This window comes from Zingiber officinale, chromosome 2A (genome assembly GCF_018446385.1).
Source record: "Zingiber officinale cultivar Zhangliang chromosome 2A, Zo_v1.1, whole genome shotgun sequence".
NCBI classification, from domain to species: Eukaryota; Viridiplantae; Streptophyta; class Magnoliopsida; order Zingiberales; family Zingiberaceae; genus Zingiber; species Zingiber officinale.
Genome location: NC_055988.1, coordinates 95,290,003 through 95,309,804, shown reverse-complemented (window position 1 = coordinate 95,309,804; position 19,802 = coordinate 95,290,003). Strand labels below are relative to the sequence as shown.

At 40.1% G+C, this 19,802-nt stretch overlaps 1 protein-coding gene and 1 non-coding gene across 2 annotated transcripts; both read left to right on the top strand.

Moving 5' to 3' along the window:
• Positions 1-3,300: 3,300 nt before the first annotated feature.
• On the top strand, positions 3,301-6,523 carry LOC122041617 (60S ribosomal protein L35). Its single transcript, XM_042601371.1, has 4 exons — positions 3,301-3,400; positions 3,497-3,632; positions 3,730-3,886; positions 6,278-6,523. The coding sequence occupies exons 1-4, from the start codon at positions 3,397-3,399 to the stop codon at positions 6,350-6,352; spliced, it is 372 nt and encodes a 123-aa protein (XP_042457305.1). The 5' UTR covers positions 3,301-3,396; the 3' UTR covers positions 6,353-6,523.
• Positions 5,548-5,658, top strand: LOC122044798. The gene has a single exon (XR_006129800.1). It is a non-coding gene; the product is annotated as a small nucleolar RNA U19 (small nucleolar RNA).
• Positions 6,524-19,802: the final 13,279 nt, after the last annotated feature.

The following is a 19,802-nucleotide window of genomic DNA, read 5'->3' as shown; positions in this document are numbered from 1 at the left end:
TATCTTAAATAATATCACAACTCCGCATAGAAGGCGAAAAGTGTTGGGAACCAACTGGTAGAGCCGTCAATTTGGGTTAGGCCCGTCGGGTTGGCCCGCCCCGCCAAACCAATTAAGCGGGTTGGGTTGGAATTTTATCAACCCAAGTCCGCCGTGGGCCAACCCGCCTAGGCCCGCGACCCGCGCGGGTCGGCCCGCGATGGGCTTGGGTCGGCCCGCGGGTTGAACATATAAACAGTTTATATCAGTAGTCAATGCTGCAACTGCGAGAGTACCAGGGGTTAAATTATGCATTTCATTATCTTCTTCATTGAGAGGAATACTAATTAGGAAAATCTCATACTTGTGAAGTTGAGTGTGATAGACAAAAGTTACAAAAATATATATGCACACAAAGTCGATTAATCTTATAAGTAGATGACCTTCTTATTTGATTCATTTATAGGATAAATCTGAAACATACATTATGCACAATGAAGAGCTTGGTGTGTGTACCCAAACTAGATGGCCTTCTTAAAAGTAGATGGCATTCTTATTTGATTCATTACACACGCATAGCCAGGGTACCACTGATCTAAACTGCTCGACGCACAGCCAGGAGTCATAATTACTATTCCTCTTCGTTGCACAATTTTATAGCAGTTTATTATCTTTCTTTGTTATAATTTTAAAATAAAAATAGTACTTTTGACCCAACATAAGTACTTGTTTATGTCCATTTATATTTAAAATACTTGTTTATGAATACATTTGATTGATAAAATATTTCCGAAGTAAAACATTGAAGATATGAACTCTTTTTTTTTTAATTTTTTTAAAAAATTTTATAGGCCCGCGGGTTGGCCCGCCAAACCCGCGACCCGCCTTGGATTGGGTTGGGTTGGAAATTTCCCAACCCGCCAAGTTGACGGCCCGCCCCGCCCCGCCCCGCCAAATAATGGGCCCGCCACGGGCCGACCCGCCCCGCCATGGGTTGGCCCGTTTGACAGTCCTACCAACTGGGCGAGCGGAATGCCAAAGAAGTTACAAATTTCGACGATGAAGGGGTGGAGAGGAAACCGCAGGCCGGCTGTAAACTGTTCGCGGAAAAAATAGATAGTGCCGCGCGGAGGGTTATGCGGCCGAGCGGAAGGAGAAGGTAAAATCAATTTGAAATCAGAAGGGATGTCGAAAGCGTTAATCAGGCTCTCGGCATCACGCCGATCGAACCGCGACTCCATGGTGGTATACCATGGGCCGAGAGCGGGGTCCGCGGGCTGGGAGGAACTTGCCATCGCCGGAATAACAGTGGAGAAGGCGGAAATGGGGAGAAAATACAAAGGCTTGAGGGAGATGAACGGAACGGTAACCAAAAGACGAGAACTCGGCAAAGAGCACAAAGAAAACACAGAAAGAAAGAGGGAAAGACAAAGAATCTTACGGAGAAGATGGGAAGCGAAGGAAGAAGGCGAGGGATCGTCGGAATGCCGAGGAACAGGGTCGCCGGGGCACTGAGCAGGAGGAGGCTTCTGGACGCGAGAGCGAAGGTGCGGCGAAGGAGAAGGGTGAAGGCTTTATAGGGTTATGCCCAATCGTCCTGAGCCGTCAGATTCAGGTCACAGGGACCTAGGCCCACATCGCACCGTCCATTTCAAACCGACGGGCGTCGCATCAGGCGTAAGGCGGCGGTCGTATGATGAGGTCAGCCGCGCCACGTGGCACTCGGTCAGAGGAAGGCATTTAATGAGCCCATCACGAGGCAGAACCCGCGTGCTCAACCATAATGGCGGAGATTTGTACGCATTCCGAGAAGATCCCGAGGACATCATCACAGACCATTGGGGCAGCCCTCGGCGATTAGCCGACCGGTTCTATTCAACCCCATATTGGCCGAGCAGAGGTATACTTGCGGTAGTGGTGGGTCGGCTGTCGATTGGCCAGACTCATAGTCCAATCAGTCAGACTTAGTGCCTCCTTCGACTAGACTTGAGGGGGAGACATGTGATCCGGTAGTAAGGACGGGGGATCATTTGTTGGCGGGAGGTCAATGGTCAAGAGGGTCAAGTCAGAGGTCGTGCCGAGTGGAGTGACGGGGCCAACCAAGCATCCGGCCGACCGGATATCTGGCCAAGGGTCTCCCGGACCAGACGAAAGACAGCCCGACCAAGGGTCGGGTTTCCGATGCTCAAGGTAAAAAGGTCTATGGGTCGGACGGACAGGCCGCTCGGCCGAGCCACAAGACAATAAGGTGCAATCTCAGCCGAGCACGTGAACAGGGCTTCCCGGAGGCCATGAGAGCTGAGCGGCTGGTCCGCTCGGCCCAGGAATAGATAAAAGCGCTAGGAGACAAAAAGGACAACTGGTAGCTTCGCCCTCGAGACATCTGCCACCGACAAACAGCATGGTCGGCGGCCGGAGCGGACAGAATATCGTACGGTGGAAGCTTCCACCGTCACATCCGGGATATGTTTGGACGATTGTAGAATGACGTCAAGCGTACTTCTCTGACACAACCCTATGGAGGAATGTTTAGAGAAGCGTGCACGCATCGAGAAATATGTCCGTGCCTCCCCGGGGTCCTATATAAGGGCCCCCAGACTTCGACGGAGGTATGCAATCTTGATCACTGTAGCCACAGTAACGTTACTCTGCTTCTTCGTTGCCTGACTTGAGCGTCGGAGGGTCGTCGTCGGGAAACCCCTCCCGGCTCGGCTTCTTTGCAGGTTCACCGGAGATCTACACCACCAGCCAGAGATAGCGGAGAGTGTCACGTCCCCAGCATCCGTCGACTCAGTGCTCAGACAGGATCAGACGTCAAAATCAACAGAAAAAAAAACATCGACACACTTGCAAGTTGACAATAGGAGATTTAGTTCATTAAACATGTTATATGAACATTTAGTTGATTTATCATCCTACGAAGGACGATAGGACGCATAGAGTTGCAAATTGACTTTTCGTTATATAGATTCTCATTGTGGCTATCTTCTTCCTCTGGATTTCTATGATTCCATCAGAAGTTAACAGGACAAAATAAGCTTCCTAAAATGACTGAAATTATTTGGACGACTCTACAAATGATTGTACGAACTGCAGACCAATCCATGATCGTGGCACTTGCACTAGTTGGAGAAACCACTGAAGAACAAATTTATTCGAATTCAGAAAATAAAAAATATAGAACGAAATTTAGAATTTTTATTTCCTTTTAAAAATTAACATATTTAAAATGATCCAGTAGTTTATTCGGCCCAAATAAATGTTGTTAATGGGTTTTTGTTCGAACCCAATATGTGGGCTTGCAGCCCAATTAGGGTTTTCACATGATGCTATATATTAGTCTTGTTCGTGTCTTAGGGTTTCTTGCGCCTGAAGCCGGACGGACAAGCGAGGGGAGGCTGTTTGTTTTTCATAGCGATGGGTAAGCTTGCGATTCTTCAGATGAGTGCTTCTCTCTGTTTTTTTGGATAACTTGGAGGTGGATTCGTTCGATCTTTTTTGCAATCGTTGGTTGCAGCGAGGATTAAGGTCCATGAGCTTCGCGGGAAGACGAAAACTGAGCTCCAGAATCAGTTGAAGGACCTGAAGAATGAGCTCTCCCTCCTCCGTGTCGCCAAGGTGACCGGTGGCGCACCCAACAAGCTCTCGAAGATGTCAGAATTTCTCCTTTTTTTTGATCTGACTTGTGCGTGCGTTTACTTTATTTTTCTTATAGGTTCTCAAAATTTGTATCTTTGGTTTGTTTGGCAGAAAGGTGGTGAGACTGTCGATCGCGCGTGTGCTGACTGTGATCTCGCAGAAGCAGAAAGCTGCGTTGAGGGAGGCTTACAAGAAGAAGAAGCTCCTCCCTCTGGATCTCCGCCCCAAGAAGACACGTGCCATCCGCCGCCGGCTTACCAAGCATCAGGTAACTCTTTTTCTTTGAGGTTTCTTCAACAAAACGTGAATAGAGTGAACTGGACAAGGAATATTTCTGCGATTTCTATATCATGCTTGTGCCTAGTTAGTTTTCTGTTGATTCTGCTTTCATCTTGTGTTCGGTTACTTCTTTCTGTATGAGTGTGTTTTCTCCCTCAAATTTGAGTTTGGGTCTCTGATTAGGTAATGTGTTTTTGCATGCCTTGGCTCACGTAGAAAACATACATGCCTCAAATTAGGTCATGCCGAGCATCATTTGATGTTTAGAATGTAGTTTATTGTATTTTAAGTAATCTGCACAGTCTAATCTGCCTTTTTAACTTAATATGCATATTCATGTTTTCTTTCTTTTTTTGGTTGATTATTGCTCTCAGAGTCTCAGGGCACCGTCATTATTCTTTCAACTCTCCTATACTATCCCAAATTACACTATTTCTCTTTCTCCGTTTTTGCCAACCAGCACGATGCAGTTGAAGAACTTCTCAATGAGTTCAGCAACTGTCATTTTGAAATTTTGTGTAGCTAAATTAATCAATCAAGCCTCTTCAATTGAATGTTTTTTAGGATCTGAATAACTTTTAATTCCAAAAAAAATTGGTATGTCGGTTTTTTGATTATTAGAGATAAATGGGGAGTCAAATGACTGATTATGTCATGTGCAATTAATAGTTGGAAGAAATACTTTGAGAAGTTCTCATTAAGGTTTTGTAAGGAGATTGCTTGCAAAATTTATGTAAATGTGTAAATTTGTTATAGATAGAATACTATTAGACAGCCTAGATTTTGAAATCTGAGTACTTTGTGCTAGATTTCACAGTTATCCTTAATTTTATCAGCAAAATCTCAGTACTTTGTGCTAGAATTTGTAGTTTTGCTTGATTTATCAGTAAGATCCAGAGCAACTGAGCAAGAACAGGAGTTTTTATAGAAGATATGATGATTCAGTAGCCTTGAGTGGGGATCCTACTCCGTGTTGTCCCCTTCATTAATCATACTCGTTTGCATATGAGCCACCTAAGGCAATGCATCATAGTTGCTGTGTTTCCACTATCACCTTTTATTTAGCCCTCGACATTTTTCCTCACCATGTTAGTGAATGACAATTCTTTTTTTCAGTTCCTCAAATCATGCTCTGCATCTCAAAAGAAAGAGACAATTAGAAAATGATTTGTTATTGTTAGTCTTGGGCTATTTGTTGGTTGCATTTGAAAAGGATAGTCACATTTTTGTTCTTTGATCCCTGTCATGTGCTCTATTGCACTTAAGTTCTTGATGCTCTATTCCATGATTTCCATCCTTATCAGTCTCCTATCATACATTGGAAATCACATATCTTTCAATGCCTCTTTGAGTAGCCATGTGGTGGCAAAAGCTCTATTGCCCTCTGGCTTAGTTAGGGGGCGCACAGAAAAGAGAAGTTTTCTTCCTGCGAGACCTTTTGAAGGGATTCCATTACTCATCTTCATGTGGTATCCACAAGCAGCCTTGAACATATTTTATTTATTTATTTATTTTAAAAATAACTACCCATATATTAAATCTCTCAGCACATCATCTGTTAAGGACCAGAGTGTGTTTCCTTGGTAAGAGCTAATCCTGTGTTTACATTGCCTCTTTGAGTAGCCATGTGGCGGCGAAAGCTCTTGTGCCATCTGGTTTAGTTAGGAGGCGCACAGAAAAGTGAAGGTTTCTCTCTGAGGCCTTTTTTGAGGGGACTCTGCTTATCTCTTTGTGATATCCCCCAGGCAGCCTTAGACATTTCTTCTTCTTGTTCTTTTTCTTCCTACAAAAACAAGTCAACAACAACAAATCCTGGGTTTGCTACTCAGCACTTAATTGTCAACCATTAAGGATTAGGAGGTTTTTTCTCAGCATGAACTATCCTGTGTTTCCTTGGTAAGTTAAAGGTCTAAAATTTCTGTAGATTTAGGCTTACAATGTCTTTTGTCGGTTAGTTGAACTTTTCTTTGTGGTGAACCTGATATTTTATGACCAATTATGTGTTAGATTACCGTTGGTTGTTAGCTGAAGCCATCATCAACTGTATGAAAAGTATCATAAATTGTGAAATTACATATTTGAAAGTATAGGAACATGAGACTGCAAGAAGTCTCAAGTTTGAAGAAAGTAGTCACTTGTCACCACTAGTTTGATGAGGCTAAGCCGCCAAGGAAGATTATAGTTGCAATTTGAGTGAAGCATTTGCATCATGGGGTCTTGTTGAAGTTAATTAGACTTGCCTTATAAAATGATATGGTGCTGTGTGAAATGTCAAACTTTTACAATGGACAGCTATGGGCAGCTATAATTTTCCTTATTCTGTTTGTTGTTCCCTTCGTTTTGTTGGTCATTTATTTATGGTCTGTTTGCATAAATGCAGGAGTCCTTGAAGACTGAGCGTGAGAAGAAAAGGGAGAGGTACTTCCCACTGAGGAAATATGCTATCATGGCTTAGAGATAGGGTTTTATGATTTATGTTCTACAATTTAAGGTTTTATTGTCTCTGAAAAATTAATGATTAGGTTTCTGTATTTTCAAATGATTGCATGCTATCTTTTCAATTTCCGTTGATTTAACTTTGTAGTATTTGGTTTCTTATTGGAAGCTTTGGTTTGTGTTGATATAATTTTATTTATAATATTTTTTCCTACCTAAAAACATAAATAAAGGAAAATCTAGATGGTCAGAAGAATAAAAGGACAAAAAATAGCTGTGTTACCATCTCATGCTCATGCGTTTATAAGTTTGTAAGTAATGTTTGCATATAGTTTGTAAAATTAGACCGGTCATTTCCTAAGGCTAAGGAAGAGTTTGGGCGGTGGAGATCCGATTCTTCTTAGTGATGGAGGAAGCTGCAGTTGTGTACGACGATGCCACCATTAAGCTCAGAGGACAACAAAGTTAGCCCCACCTTTATCGAGGGCAGCAACTCCTCTGCTCAGGATGATTTCTTCTCCAACAAGCGAGGCCAGATCCTCTAGTCCGGAAGAATCAGAGGAGGTTTTGTATGTTCATTGGTAAGATAAATTGAATTCCACCTATTTAACAGGTGGCGTACAGTCTATTCATCCAATGAATATGCAAGGGTCCAGAATTAGTACATGTATCCTGGATTAGAGGATTCTTGTCCCCAACAAGCCATTCTTTGCAACGGTTCTGATCCCACACCTTCCGACACTTCTCACACGCCTTTAGTCGCGAGATGAGATCCTCTGTCCCGAAAATACCGTGTCCCAATGCCGATCGAATGAACTAAATCACATTTCAAGGATGTAGTGTACATCATGAAAATATTGTAGCCGTCTGATCGACGTTAGGACACAAAAATATGATATTTTCAGAACAAAGGATCTCATGTGTTCAGTCGCTTCCGGAGCTCTACCTCATGAGGGTAGAGCAGGTGTCGACGGACGAAGAGTTCGATGTTGATGACTTTTCTTCGAGCTAGTATGGTTTCAAATGACAATACTACCCTTATATGAAGATCTTTTTACGCCAACTATCCGGTCAAAATGAGAACACAGGGGGCGTTTGGTTAAATGATAGAAATGACCAAGGGTATGGGTTTGATAGTAGTGTGGAATGGAAATAGGAATGGAAATGAAATTCATCAAGTTATATGAGTTTGGTTGATTCCCATAAATCTAGTAATCATTCCCAAAATGTCATTCTCAAACCCACAATCCAAACACTATTTTTTACTATCATTCCATTCCCTCATTTCCAAACCCATCAACCAAACACCCCCTAAAATTTATTATATAATTCTTCCTTAAACGTTAAAACTATGAGAAAATTTCATTAGCAAAGGAAATGAAACGTTAAAACAATGAGAAAATTCCATTAGCAAAGGAAATGAAAGTGAAGATGTGAAAAGTAGAGCAAACCTAATGTTTATTATTTGTCCGGGTAAACAGATAGAATAAATATATGGAAGAGAAATTTTTCCAGCAAGTGAGGAAGGAAGAGTTTGGACTAGTTTCTATTACTGGATGGAGTCTCATTGATAAATACGGTAAGATCTTGTTCATTGAAATTTGTGGTTATGGACCCGAATTCATTAATATGAAACATTTTCTTTTTCTAAGTAAAATCTTTTAATATATAAAAAAAATGGAAAAAATACTTTAAGTCTTCGTATCTTAATGTCACAGTGCCACGTGCATGTAGTCGTACCGAAGGGCCTTCAGGCTTCAGCAGGTCAAATCCTGCCTATGCCGCCTTCCATGCATGTTTTAAAATTTGGACAAAAATAAAAGGTTGTTTCAAATTATGTAACACATTTCCTTGTATATTTTATTCTAAAAATATTCTTTATTTTAGTGTTTTTAAAACTATTATGATTTACTGTTATAATGTGTCAAATCTATTTTATATCTACTGTAACATCTAATATAATATTATTATAATATTATAATATATTTATTTAAATAGTTATTACACTTGTAGAAATTATTAGACAGGTATTATAACTGTTTTATAATAATTTTTACTAATTTATTGTGAGTTTATTTAAGTTTAAATGATTTTTAATCAACTTAGTAAAATAGTATTAGAGTTTAGTATTTTGATATAATAATGTTCAACTACAAAGTAATTTCTATAGCAGTTAATTACAACTTCTATAATAGCATTGGAACTTAGAAGTATCTTGTTATAGGTAAAATTATCCCTTATGATTTATCTATCTATATTTTATACAATACTAGACTGCTTGAATGAATGATTTCACCATTTACTCCTACAATAACTTTGAAAGTTAGAGTAATATTAAAACAGATACTCAATAATGGTTATACGTTGTAACAATGTATAATGGTTTACAGCTACATCAACATTGAATAAAAGATATTTTTGAGATACAATATTTGATTGAATTTTTTTGTTTTTTCGAAAGATCAGCCACGTCTTTTTCATTTTTGCCCATAAAATTTTGAATCATATTAAAATTTCCATTTTTGATTGGAATACTATGTATTTGCCATGTGATATGGTCTGGATAAAGTAGATATTAATTATTTTTTATTAATATTTAATTAATAGAAAGGGTTATATTTAATAAATATAAAATATAAGATTAAATTTTAAAAATATTTAAAAATTATGAAAGTAATTATTAAAATAAAAAAATTAATATATATTTTTTAAAATTAAAATTTTAATAATTTTATAAATTAAAATTTTAAACTAAAAATAAAATTATTTTTAAAATTCAAGGATAATTTTAAAATTATTTTAAATTATATTTTAATATATTTAAATAATTTAATTTTGAAATGTAGTTGGAATATTTAAAATTATATATTTGAAAATTTTTAGGTTATTTTAAATCCATAATTAAATTTTAACTTGAATTCAAAATTTTAAATTTATTTTTACATTTAAAATCAATTTTAATATACATACCCAAACTGTTATATAATTATATATAATAAATATATTATATTATAACTATATAAGAGCATCCGTAGTCGTAAACCTCTTAAAGAGGTTTATACTCTGCCACATCATTGTCACATCAAAATTTAAAAACCTTATTTCTTTTAAAAACCACTCTCTATTATCATAAAACCTCTCTCTTTTAAAAACTCCACTTCTTTTAAAATTCTCTCTCTATCCTCTCTCCACTATTTTTTTTTATAAACCTGGTCCCAAAATTTTGATACAGATTTATAAAAAAAAATTATAAACCCCACCTATATAGTGGGAGAAGGGTTTATATTGAAAAATTTATAACATAAATTGCATGCTATAAATCTCCCATGACTAGTTTGAAGGACTACAAGGCTTCATGGCCAATGGTGAAGAGATGCAACCTAGTTCGATGGTGATCATTATATTGATAATTCTGAATGATTTAGATTTTTTCGTCGTCATTTGTCGTTCGTCATTCATCGTTTGTCGTTTGTTTGTCGTTTGTCGTTCATGGAGATGCTGACACAGTGATGAACCCAAAGAGCCATGGCTTGTATGAATAAGCATCAAGTGAAGATAATGTAGGATAGAGGTATGTGAGAAGGGTGAATCATATAATTTTTAAAATTTTCTTTTGTTTTAAAATTAAGTGGAATAAATGAAAAATAGAATACGAGAAAAAAATAAGACACAAGCAATTAATTGGTTCAGAACTTTCGATGACTTCTACTCTAAAATTTAAGATCTTTCAGATCATATTGACGGGTAATTTACTATAAAAGGACTATCTCAATAATTTTTAAAACCCTAGGTAGAAAAAAGTTTAAGATCATAATATTTTATTAAATAAATATTATTTTTATTTAAAAAAATTATATAAAATAATATTAAAGACATTTAATTTTATTAATAAAAATTAAAAGATTTTATACGTTGCAAAAGATTATTTTTACGATTAAAAGCACGACATCATTAACTTTATATTATGTCAAAATTCATTTCTTTATTAGTAAAATTTAAAATAAAATTTTTTTCCATGTTAAACTTTCAAACATAATTTATTAAAATATAATATATTTATCTAAATATTTTTTATTAAATAAATAAATTTAAATTTCACCAATAAATTATTAAAAGTACTAATTAATTTAGCAATGAGTAATAAATTATTGTAATATTATTAATATGCATTTTAATAGCTTTTTTTTTTTTAAATTATCGATCAATTTTAATTTCGATGAAGAAAAATCTTGATGTAATGGTAAAATAGTTGTTGTGTGATCTAGGGATGATCTATTCTGAGTAACGGATATATTCACTATATACAATAGACCTTTCTCTAAAATCCCGCGTAGATGGAAGCTTCGTGCACCATTAATCTTTTTAGCAATTTTAACTTTAATAAATTATCAATTAAATTTATTTAGTTAAATATAGTTAGTAAACATAGAAATAATAATGTAATATAAAATATATTTTAACTTTTAAAAGTACTTTTATAAAAAAAATCAATTATTAATAAGTATTATTGGGGCAATTTTCCTAGGTCAAGTTTGACCAGTTTGATTAAGCTTGAGTTAAGTCAAACTTGAGTCGAGATTTGAGTTTTGATGTTTGACAATACATGAAGATTGCTAGGGCAATCGTCCGGTTGTGGAGATGGTCAAAGGGTTGACCAGGTTGAGAAGAAGACAAGTCAAGTAGGTCAGGGATGACAGGAGACTTGACTGGGTAAGTCCTAACTGGAGGTTAGGTGTCTGGAAGTCCTAACTGGAGGTTAGGCAGTGGAGAAGTCCTAACTGGAGGTTAGGCAGTGGTGAAGTCCTAGCTGGAGATTAGGCAATTGTGAAGTCCTAACTGGAGGTTAGACAGTGGAGAAGTCCTAACTAGAGGTTAGGCAATGGGAAAGTCCTAGCTGGAGTTTAGGCATCTGGGATAGTCCTAACTGGAAGTTAGACAAGAGTGAAATCCAAGAAGGTCAGTGTTGACCAGACTTAGTGGTGAAAGTCCTGATAAGTGAGATCAGACAATTGGAAAGTCCTAGTATAGCTAGGCAAAGGGAAAGTCCTGGTGAGGAGCCAGGCAACTGGAAAGTACAAGTGTGATCTTGGCAAAAGGAAAATCCTGGTGAGGAGCCAAGCAATTGGAAAGTCCAAGTGTGATCTTGGCAAAGGTTGTAAGTCCAAGCATGTGGTCTTGGCAAGGTAAGTCCTAGTGTGACTTGGCGAGGAGAACCCGACAACTAGGATGAGGCTAATGGAAGCTCCAGAAAGCAAGGCGTGAAGGATGGGGAGATATCCGAGGGACGCAAGGCTAATGGAGGAGGTTAGAAGGCTAGTTCGAGGTTGGTCGGAAGTAGCCAAATGCTAGGCGTGCAAACCCAATAGGTCACGGTTGACTAAGAGTTGGGTTTGGGAAGCTGGACTTGAGTTTGAGTCAAGTACAGGGTGTTCAATCGATCGGGTGATCGATTGAACAGGCTCTAATCGATCAGCCGATCGATTGGAGTGTGTTGCGATTATTGGAATGACCCAATCGATCGACCGATCGATTGGGGTCAGGAAATCACGAGCATAGAAGCTCTCCCAATCAATAGGCCGATCGATTGGGAGCTGCCAATCGATCGGTCGATCGATTGGGCAGCAGAAGCTCTCGCACGGACGCAAGAGCACAGAAAAGCTCTGAATCGATCGGCCGATCAATTCAGGCAGTCCCAATCGATTGGTCGATCGATTGGGAAGTGACCGTTGCGTAGGTTGCAGGCGATGGACGGCGGGGATTGCTGGGTGATGATGTGGCAATCGATTGGGGATGGATTGGATCAATTGGGAGCACTGTTTAAAGTTCTGGCGGAGCATTTTCTCCGTAGTTCTTTGCGAGCTTCATCTGCGATTTGTGTGCGATCTTCACAGCGCTTTCTCCGACTTTCACTGCCAGTCTTGAAGGCACTTGGAAGGGCTTCTCCAAGATTTAAGAGGCAACAACAAGCTACAAGTAAGCAAGAAAAAGTAGTGTTTTCATTTGTATCTTATACTCTCTTCTTGTATTTTTGTGTGTGCTGTTGTGTGAGTTTGTACGAGGCTTCTCCGCCTCCGGCTGCGACCGAGAAGGAGTGTTTCATAGTGGAGATAGCATGTCATGTGTGGATCCTTGGATTAGTCACCTCTTCTTGAGGTAGATACCAAGTAAATCCTAGTTGTTAGCGTTGTGTGTGTCTTGTATTTATTTCCGCTGCACATCAACAAGACGAAGCAACCGACAAGCGCGACGAAACGCTATTCACCCCCCCCCCCCTCTAGCGGACATCATGGTCCCAACAATTTGTATCAGAGCAAGATCGCTCTTCTGAGGACTAACCGCCAAGAGAGCAACCGGTAGAGGAAGAAGATGGACTTGGGAGGTCCACGGATGGGACATCCGGATTCCTCCGCCATACGACAAGGAAGACTTCACCTTTTGGAGGAATCGGCTAGAGACATGGTTCCAAATGGATTGGAACCAATGGGTTGTTTTGAGTGACCCTTTTGAAGCTCCTACGGACAAGAAAGGTAAACACCTCCGATCTCGGCATTGGACCGAAGAGCAACAAGAGCAATCGGAGGTGGACAAGGAGGTAACTGTTGGTGCAACATCCCTCAGGTCAAGGTTGACCTAGTTGACCAAGCTTGAGTCTTGGTTTGAGTTTCGATGTTTGACAATGCAAGGTTGATTGAAGAAGAGTCAAGTAGGTCAAGGATGACCGGATACTTGACTGGGAAGTCCTAACTGGGATGTTAGGCAGGAGGGAAGTCCTAGTGAGTGAAGCTAGGCAGGAGGAAAATCCTTGTGAGTGAAGCCAGGTGAAAGACCTAGTGAGTGAAGCTAGGCAATTGGGAAGTCCTAGTGAGTGAAGCTAGGCAGGAGGAAAATCCTGGTGAGTGAAGCCAGGTGAAAGACCTAGTGAGTGAAGCTAGGCAATTGGGAAGTCCTAGTGAGTGAAGCTAGGCAATTGGGAAAGTCTTGGTGAGTGAAGCCAAGCAAGAGAAATCCAGATGGGTCAAGGTTGACCAGACATCTGGTGAGAGTCCAAGTAGGTCAAAGGGATTGACCGGATACTTGGCACGAGGAAGAAAAGTCTAAGTAGGTCTTAGGGAGTGACCGGATACTTGGCAAGAAGAGAAAAGTTCAAGTGGGTCAAAGGGATTGACCAGACACTTGGTGAGAGAGTCCTGGCAGGTCAAGGGAGTGACCAGATGCTAGGCATGATATACCAATAGGTCAAGGTTGACCGAATGTTGGATTGAGAGGCTTGGGACTTGATTTTGGGCAAAAACCAAGAGCTGGATCGATCAGTGGATCGATTCAGAGTCGATCGATCGTGAATCGATCCAGCCTTTCCCAATGCGAGTCCTCGTGCGAGATCTCCAGGTCCCAATCGATCACCCGATCGATTGGGACGCCTGCGCGATAAGCGCTGGATCGATCCGTGGATCGACCAGCGCTTTCTCATGGCGCCTGGATCGATCCGTGATCGATCCAAAGCCTCCCGATCGACCGGGAGTTTTCGACGTCGATCAAGGCCGCAGGCGTCATTTCTTCGATGACCTCTTCACCGATTCATTTCAGATCTTCACCAGCTTCTCCACAGCTCTTCTTAAGCTCGAGATCGCCAGTTCTTGAAGGCTCTTGGAGGTTCTTCCAGGTCAAGAGGCGGATCAAAGCAAGAAGAAGAAACTAGGGTTAGGGTTTTTGCTCTCATTGTAAGCTTGTAAGCTTGTATTTCATTACCTTTCCCTTTTTTCTTGTATTGAGTCTTGTAGGGCTTCTCCGCCCTTGGTAGTTACCATAAAGGAGAGTTTTATTAGTGGAGGGTGTGTGTGTAGGTGTGGATCCTTGGACTAATCACCTCTTGTGAGGTGGATACCAAGTAAACCAACCTTGTTAGCGTTGTGTGGTTTGTTTCTGTATTTTCCGCTGCACATCTTTGAAGAAACAAGCAACGCCGAGCAACGAGCACGCGACGAGCTATTCCCCCCCCCCCCCCCCTCTAGCTACTTTTCGGTCCCAACAAGTGGTATTAGAGCAATGCCGCTCTTCACCGGAATCATCGCCGGAAGGGGCAAACAAAACAAGCAAAGCTAGAGGGTGAAGAAGTTGAAGCAAATTCATCAAAAGTCAAAGATTTCAAGAAACTCAACTTCTACAATGGAATTCCGAGATGGGCTCGGATTCGACACGAGGGTGGCTCCACCATACACTTCCACAAGCTTCGATTCTTGGAAATCAAGAATCGAAAATTTTCTTATGATGGAGATAGAGCAATGGTTTGTTCTTATGGAAGGCTTTAAGACTCCAACAAAACTCAAAGGGCAAAGTTCCCAAGAGGAGCAAATGGAGCCAAGAGCAAGTCCAAAGGTGCGAGGCCAATGACAAAGTGACCAAGCTTTTGGTCAATTTATTGCCGAGTACCATCCTTTGCAAAATTGGAGAATTTGAAGATGCAAAGAAATTATGGAGTAAATTGGCCAAGCTTCATGAAGAGATCCCCTCCACTGTACAAGAGCAAGAAGAATCCAGAGAGGGTGACTCTTTAGAGCAAGACCAAGAGGAGGACTCCGAGGTTGAGAGATGCTCAACCTCCGAAGAAGAAGTTCAAGAAGAAGCTTCATCTTCAAGGGAGTGCAATGAAGAGAACAAGGAGGGAGCATACTCCTTGTTCCATGTACAAGATGATGAAGCCTCCACCACTCCACCTCTAGGATTGAGGGGGAGCAATCCTTTGTGACGCCGGATCAAGAAGAAGAAGAATCTTCTACATCCGGGTCAAAAGAAGAAGAGTATGATGAAGCTTCCACCTCCACAAGTCAAGCAAAATCAAATGGAGGAGTATCATCTTCGGATCAAGAGGAAGCTTCTACCTCCGGATCAAAAGGAGAAGATGTCACCCCTACAAGCAAAGGTATAACAATTTCAATTAATAATAAAAACCATATTATATGCTTTGAATGTAGGGAAAAAGGGCATTACAAAAGTAAATGCCCTAAATTGGCCAAGAAGAAGAGCCAAGTGGCACAAAAGAGCAAGGAGAAGCCCAAGGAGACCATCCCCGGAACAAAGAAGAGCAAGGAGCACATTGTGTGCTTCTTGTGCAATCAAAAGGGGCATTACCGAAGTCAATGCCCTAAGGGGAAGAAGAAGGTGGTCAAGGCTCTTGGAGGAAGCTCAATTCAAGGGGGAGCCTCCAAGGTAAAAAAGAAGGTAACTTTTATTGAGCCTACCCCTTTACGTTATGGTAAAAAACATGATAGTTCTAATTTTTATCATTTTAATGCAATTTACCATAAGAATAGAAAGCATGAAGGCATTAAGGAAAAGCATGTGGCCCTACATGCCAAGACTACCCAACCTAAGGTTAGGAAGGTAGATAGACATTTGGGCAAGAACACTAAGGATAATAGATACAAGCCCAAGAATAAAAATGCTCATGGATCAAATGAAAAATCAAATACTAAGGACTTAGTGAGGGAATATCAAGTCTTGAGGTCAAGACTTGATAAATTAGAAAAGACCCTAAAAAGATTGGAAAATATCCTATTAGGGCAAAATAAGCATAACCTAGGTTTAGGGGTACAAAAGCCATCAAATGGCCATAGAGGTTTGGGATACAAAACCAAAGCAAAAAATGATGTGCCTAGTTATCATAGGGTTCCATATAGTTATGGAACAAACCTTAAGTCTAGAGGTCAAGTCAAGGATACAAGGGAAGATATCCCTAGAAGTATCTTTGCAACCAAAGTGACTAAGACTTCTAAGAAGTCTAAGAAAGTCACTAACAAGGTCACAAGGGAGGCTATCCCTAGAGTTGACCTAGGAAAAGTGACCAAGGCTTCTAAAAAGTCAAATAAGGTCACTAGGAAGGTATCTAGGGAAGTTATCCCTAGTGAATACCTAGAGCATCCAAGGAGCACCAATAGGTTTTGGGTTCCTAGGAGCATCTTCTCTACCCCATAGATGGGTTAGAGAGTGTCAACTCTAAGAAGAAGGGTAGTTAACCCAACTTTGAAGAAATTGATACTCAAGGAGCATTTTCAAAGTTATTATCAACTTTTGAAAATGAAATGGATTTATGATTTACTCCTTGAAAGAGTAAAATGTGTCAAATTTGAGAAGTTTTGGTTTTATTTTAAAATGGCACATATTGGAAAATCATAAGACCTACCAAGTTGGGATTGTTGGGATTTTGGTATGTTCTTAGGAAATTAAAGGCAATTTGAACCTTAATTTAAAGTGCTACTCTTGTGGAAAAATGAAATATGCCAACATTTGTGGAATAAGCTTAATTTCAATTGGCATAAATTAATCAAGAGAATTAGAAATGCCCATTTAGGTTTTGGCACTCTCTTGAAGCACTTTGGGCAATCTAGGGTTTAAGTTTTAGGATTAGCTAAGATTAACGATACTTAGATAGGTAATCTAAGTATCTTATTTATACTAAACTTTGCCATGATTGTTTGCCCATTATATGCCATGACATCATGTTTTATTTTTTCACTCATGCCTTATCATGAAAATACAAAAATACCATGTCATGTCATACATACATCATGTAGTTATAAGAAAATTTTCTTTTGAAAATTATTTCTTTTTGATGTATGTCATAACATTATCATGCATTATGTTCATTTCCTTAAAATTAAGGACAAATGCCATTTATAAACAAGTGGAATCAACAAATAACATCCTTAGTGGATGTTTACCACTCAAAATGCCTAAATAGATATGCATGATCCCTAGATTAGGGCAAAACCAAAATTTACATCTCACAAAGACCTATAAGATGACTTGTATGTGTTTTGTGCACAATAGATACAAGTGAGATGTTAGGATGATGAACAAAACTCAACATGTTGATTTAGTGCATTTCTTTGAGTTTTAAGTTCATCAAAACACATAGTTATGTGTTTTCCCATCATTGGGAAAGCTAATGTACAAGTCATGTGCATTAAGCCCAAGGAACATGGTGGGATATTGGTTTTGAAAATGTTTTTAAATTGATTTTGGAAAACCTTGGTGAATGCTATCTTTTGATAGTAATCACCATTGAATAGTTAGACACAAACTTGAAGAAAACACTAAAATTTTTTTGCAAGTTCTCAAGTTTGTGTCAATCCTTGAAAATATGATGTATTTTCATAGAAAATTATTTTTCCATAATAAATTATACCCTAAATAATGTCTACACAAATTTTTACGATTTTTAGAATTTTGTAGAATTTTTTTGGGGTTTCTGAAATTGGCTGAAATTGAATTTCAGCAATTTCAGGCCTCCAATCGACCAGTGGATCGATTGGAGTGTCTCAATCGATCAGCTGATCTATTGAGAAGGCATTTCTCATGAGCAGAAGCTCGCTGGATCGATCAGCCGATTGATCCAAGAAGACTGAATCGATCAGTGGATCGATTCAGAAGGGTTCAATCGATTGGAACCCAACTCCAATCGATTGAAGATGCTGATTTTGGCTGGGAAAGCTTATTTTCAGCATTTTGAACCTATTTTAGTCTAGATAACCATTCCAAACCCCTGAAAATACATTTGTATACATAAAAAGGGTGTTTTTGTGTGGAAAACAAGGATGGATTGGTTAAGGAAGGCTAAGTTTAGGTTGAGGTTTGTTTCAAATTTTGAATATTTGAATCTCAAAACTTCTAAAATTGGGTTTCCTAAAGTTTTGGGGGTTCCAAGTCATTGTTGGTGCAATGACAGAAGTTACCACCATGTCTTTAGGGGGAGGGACTCTTTAAAGACATGAAAATTATTTTTTTCATGAACCTTGGAAGGTGGTTAACCTTCCGTTAAGAACATGCTCAAGGTCGAGCGTTTGAACTTTAATGGGGAGTGGATATCCTCATTGTTCAAGTGGTTTCAAGTGAATAATGCTCAAGGATGGGCATTTGGCTACATTGGGGGAGAATGTAGGGTCAAGGATAATGAAGGGTATGGGACCTTCATTATCGTGTTGATCACAACGAGTGAAGTTGTGAACAACGATGAGCAACTCTTCAGGGGGAGAGTTTTCAACAAGTGAATTTATTGATGTGTGCCCAAAAATGGGGCATGGTTTGATGTGTGCCAATAGGGGGAGAATGAAAGGGAGTAAGTTAGGCTTTTAACACCTAGAGGGAGTTTGCCCTCTTAGGGGGAGAATGAAGGGCTTAACTTATGTATTCATTACCTAGTGGCATGAAGAAGGTTTAGGCTATGGGATTAGCCTAACTTACATGTGGTATTGTAAGTGATAGTGTTGGTATTGTCAAACATCAAAAAAGGGGAGATTGTTGGTGCAACATCCCTCAGGTCAAGGTTGACCTAGTTGACCAAGCTTGAGTCTTGGTTTGGGTTTCGATGTTTGACAATGCAAGGTTGATTGAAGAAGAGTCAAGTAGGTAAAGGATGACCGGATACTTGACTGGGAAGTCCTAACTGGGATGTTAGGCAGGAGGGAAGTCCTAGTGAGTGAAGCTAGGCAGGAGGAAAATCCTGGTGAGTGAAGCCAAGTGAAAGACCTAGTGAGTGAAGCTAGGCAATTGGGAAGTCCTAGTGAGTAAAGCTAGGCAGGAGGAAAATCCTGGTGAGTGAAGCCAGGTGAAAGACCTAGTGAGTGAAGCTAGGCAATTGGGAAGTCCTAGTGAGTGAAGCTAGGCAATTGGGAAAGTCTTGGTGAGTGAAGCCAAGCAAGAGAAATCCAGATGGGTCAAGGTTGACCAGACATCTGGTGAGAGTCCAAGTAGGTCAAAGGGATTGACCGGATACTTGGCACGAGGAAGAAAAGTCCAAGTAGGTCTTAGGGAGTGACCGGATACTTGGCAAGAAGAGAAAAGTTCAAGTGGGTCAAAGGGATTGACCAGACACTTGGTGAGAGAGTCCCGGCAGGTCAAGGGAGTGACCAAATGCTAGGCATGATATACCAATAGGTCAAGGTTGACCGAATGTTGGATTGAGAGGCTTGGGACTTGATTTTGGGCAAAAACCAAGAGCTGGATCGATCAGTGGATCGATCCAGGAGCTGGATCGATCAGTGAATCGATCCAGGCCTTTCCCAGCGAACAGAGAGGCTCTGGATCGATCCTTGGATCGATCCAGAGGTCCCAATCGATTAGCCGATCGATTGGGACGCTGCTGGTTCGCGCGATAAGCGCTGGATCGATCCGTGGATCGACTCAGGCGTTTTCTCCAGAGCACAGAGGCGCTCTGGATCGATCCGTGGATCGATCCAAAGCCTCCCCGATCGATTGGGAGTTTTCGAATCGATCAGGATCCGACCGTTGCGTCGTATTTGAGCTGTAGGCGTGCGATGGCTGCAGCACCTCTTCACCGATTCATTTCAGATCTTCACCAGCTTCTCCACAGCTCTTCTCAAGCTCGAGATCGCCAGTTCTTGAAGGCTCTTGGAGGTTCTTCCAAGTCAAGAGGCGGATCAAAGCAAGAAGAAGAAACTAGGGTTAGGGTTTTT

What these genes read in the sequence shown, in the direction of transcription:
- LOC122041617 (XM_042601371.1), top strand. An exon ending in CCCAACAAGCTCTCGAAGAT is followed by an intron (nt 3,633 to 3,729) that starts GTCAGAATTTCT and finishes TTTGTTTGGCAG; the next exon opens with AAAGGTGGTGAGACTGTCGA. An exon ending in GCCGGCTTACCAAGCATCAG is followed by an intron (nt 3,887 to 6,277) that starts GTAACTCTTTTT and finishes GCATAAATGCAG; the next exon opens with GAGTCCTTGAAGACTGAGCG.